This window comes from Volvox carteri, assembly GCF_000143455.1.
Source record: "Volvox carteri f. nagariensis unplaced genomic scaffold VOLCAscaffold_79, whole genome shotgun sequence".
Lineage (NCBI taxonomy): Eukaryota > Viridiplantae > Chlorophyta > Chlorophyceae > Chlamydomonadales > Volvocaceae > Volvox > Volvox carteri.
Window position 1 is genome coordinate 165,298 of NW_003307622.1, and position 3,391 is coordinate 168,688.

The following is a 3,391-nucleotide window of genomic DNA, read 5'->3' on the forward strand; positions in this document are numbered from 1 at the left end:
AGACGGGGAGGGGAACTAGCGGGAACGTATCGACACCTAAGAATTGCTCGGCAGGGAGGGGATGAACCTTTTTTGTGGAGATAAGTCAGGGGGCGGGGGAAAGCGGCCGCAACGTTAGGGGGGTACGTGCTAACGACGGGTACGCTCTAGCTGAAGGTACAGGTACAGACTGATTTGAGGAACTTCAGCAATTTGAAGAATTAGAGGAACTTGAAGAACTTGAAAATTTTGAGGGTTTGTGAGGGCTGCCTCTCGCGAAGGAAAACGAACCACCTCCCAACCGCCCGTGTGGCGGTGGGGACCTGGGGGCTCTTCCCCCTCCCTGGCGGGGAAAGAGGGGGGACGTTATTTGGGATGTATTGATGTGGGGAGGGGGTTATTCCCTCACGTCTCTCTCTTTCACACACACAATGACGGCACGCGAGTGTGTCTGTATGTATCTCGACGAATGCCGTAGATACGGCAATATCTGTCCGTCGCTGGTGTAACAGCGAAGCGAACGTACATACATACATATATATACATACATACATTCATCCCATGGGGGCGCACGTTGCGATTTTATGGGTGCTATAGGTCGGGGGCGCGCTCGCTCGTACATATGTATACGACAGCAGCAGGGGTGCAGGCGACCAGACCGGCCAAAGAGCTCGAGGGGGGGGCCGCACGGAGAAGGAAACGTTTAACACAGCGGGCGCCGGGGGCGATCTGTGGCGGCACAGCGCGGGTAATACACGTTCCTGGGGGGTTGTGGTGTGTTTTTGGTGGCGTGGCGGCGTTAAAAGGGAACATATGTGTGGGGGCCTCCAAGCGCGTGGGTGTGGGTGTGGGTGTGGGTGTGGGTGTGGGTATGGGTATGGGTATGGGTATGGGTATGGGTATGGGTATGGGTGTGGGTGTGGGTGTGGGTGTGGGTGTGGGTATGGGTATGGGTATGGGTCCGGGGGTTTGGGGGTTTAGGGGGTTGAGCACTGAGCAATACTGTTAAACAAGGTAATGGATACCAGGACAGGACGCAGAGAGGCTGACGGAGGGAGTGGAGGGGGGTTCGCGGCGTCCACCCCTCCAGTCCCCTCGTCCCGAGCGCAGTGGTACGGCAGTACGTTACGGTGTACTGCAGACTGATTCACTGTTCGGTACTGCACCAACGCGCTGAGACAGGCAACAACATGCGACCGGGCCTTAACATGTCGTTGGCAAAATGCATCATCATCATCATCATCATCATCATCATCGCCATATTCGGCGCCCGGTGCACGCAATCGCGCACTTGACGGCCCCGAAGCAACATCCCGGCCTCTTATTGTATGTATTGCATGTGCACCTGTGATAGTTAGATAGTTAGGTAGATAGATAGATAGATATGCGCTGGGTGGGGGGCATTGGTTGAGCTTGTGTTGCATCATGCGCGTGTGTAGGAGTGTATGTATATGTATATGTGCTGTCGTACGTCGTGTACGAGACACATCCAGAAACCACACGTCGGATGTGCCGTGCCAAGCATATATGTGTGTGTGTGTTTTGGCCTTGTCTTGTTGCTGGTCAACAGACCGTTAGGCGATCATCAATACGCGATCACCAATACAAACTGCCTCCATCCAATACAAACTCCGCCGCAACCGGTCATAATTAACAACCCCTCACTCGGTTTTTTTCAGCCAGTGCTCGCCCTGGCCGCCAACAGCGGGCGGGACTTTTCGCTGCTGGGAGATCTGGGCCGTAAGTGGCACACGTCCCATCCCGGCATGCGAGTGTGCAGCAGCATATAGATATACGTGTTTTGGGGCATTATATAATCCTCCGGTGTGGTGTGTCCCCCGGGGGGGGGGCCCGGGGGCGGCTACTTCCAGAGTTTGTTGCCGTTCTGTCCCTCTCCGGGTAACCGCCTCCTCTCTGGCTGCTTGCTTTCCCCCGAGCCCGAAGCCATGTGGGTTTGCAAGAGTAGTTTGGAAAGCCGGGAAAGTTTAAGTGCGAAGCAAATTACCTGGTTGGGGTTTTTGAGTTTTGGTTGGGGTTTTAGAGTTTTGGTTGGGGTTTTAGAGTTTTGGTTGGGGTTTTAGAGTTGTGGTTGGGGTTTAGAGTTGTGGTTGGGTTTTCTTTGCAGCGATGTTAGGGATGTATGGGGTGACAATGTCGGTTACAGAATTTCGTACGAATGCGGCCGGGGGGGGTGTCCGTCAATGCCGGGGCCATGGACTGCGTGTAAATTGAAAGTTGGTTCCGCTGCGGGGGTTTTGCGCCACCAGCCACCTAGACCCCTCCGCATCCACTCGCCTCACATCAGCAGAGGCAAACCTGGCACTCCCGGAGAATGTCTGGATCTACAGGAATCACACACGGGCTGTTCTAATGCAATACACATCTACGTACACATCCATTTGGGATGTGCGTGCGTGGTGTTGATTGACTCAAGGTACACATACATACACATAAGGGGGCCGCTGGAGAAGCTATACCACCCTGTAACAACATACATACATATGTATAAAATCAACACACATGTATATAATCGGCTAGCTACCATCTGGCCGCCCTTGCAACGCAGCTTATTTCTACGGGCTCGTGATATCGCTCTTCAATCAACATCATATTTTGAAAAACTAATAAAAAGTTACGTCTAAAGGTCCATTGGAAAATCCTAACACATCGCTGGTGATTATTCGGAATTCGATTCGGTAAAAAAAGTTGCCCTTGTGTCACCATAACCGGCATTTCCCGCATCATGGCTCAAAAGATCGTTAAAGCACACCGAGTCACGGAGTTAAACACAGTCGAAATTCGGGGTGGCCTGCTGTGCCGGGTGGTAACGTGCTTTGAAGGGTTACAGCGGAGTGGGAAGGAAGGAACCCGACTCCGGTATATCAATCTAACAGTCAGGGCCGTAAGCCGAAGGAAGATGCAAAAAAATAGGCAACTTTCCTTCGTAGTGTTTCATGTCGCTGTGTGAGTTCCCTACAGGTAAACTTGGTGCTTTTATTGCCACCTTCACGAGCGGCTCAAAATAGTTGGCAGTACTTTGCTGCTCAACCAGAATCAGCTCCTAAGGTCAAATACTGTTTACTTCGCAAGCACCGTGAAAATACCACAGATCCAGATCACCACAACAGAGCCTGTTCCCAGGTAGATTGGACGCGACAAGAATGTGTGCGCCGATTCGAACCCACAAACGCCGCCAGGGCAGGTCGGGAGCCCGTGCAGTTACCATTAACATAACATTTTCCGTGTCTTTACCAAAAGTGCTCCTCCCATGCCTTGCAGAAAGCCGCATCGAACTGGCATATATTTGTCAGCTGATGCTTCACTTCACACGTACTGCACAATCTATTTGGACCATGTTCTGTAGTTGGCTGCTGGGTAAGAAAAACATCAGCTGCAGCAAAAAATGAAAACC

At 52.2% G+C, this 3,391-nt stretch overlaps 1 protein-coding gene across 1 annotated transcript in view; it reads left to right on the top strand.

The window, feature by feature from the left end:
* VOLCADRAFT_98910 (uncharacterized protein) overlaps nt 1-2,350 on the top strand; it is a gene marked incomplete at both ends in the record, with an annotated part of 19,990 nt that extends 17,640 nt beyond the window's left edge. Inside the window, one exon of the mRNA XM_002957741.1 lies at nt 2,288-2,350. Within this exon, the coding sequence (XP_002957787.1) occupies nt 2,288-2,350 (63 nt within the window). The remainder of the gene's footprint in view (nt 1-2,287) is intronic.
* Nucleotides 2,351-3,391: the final 1,041 nt, after the last annotated feature.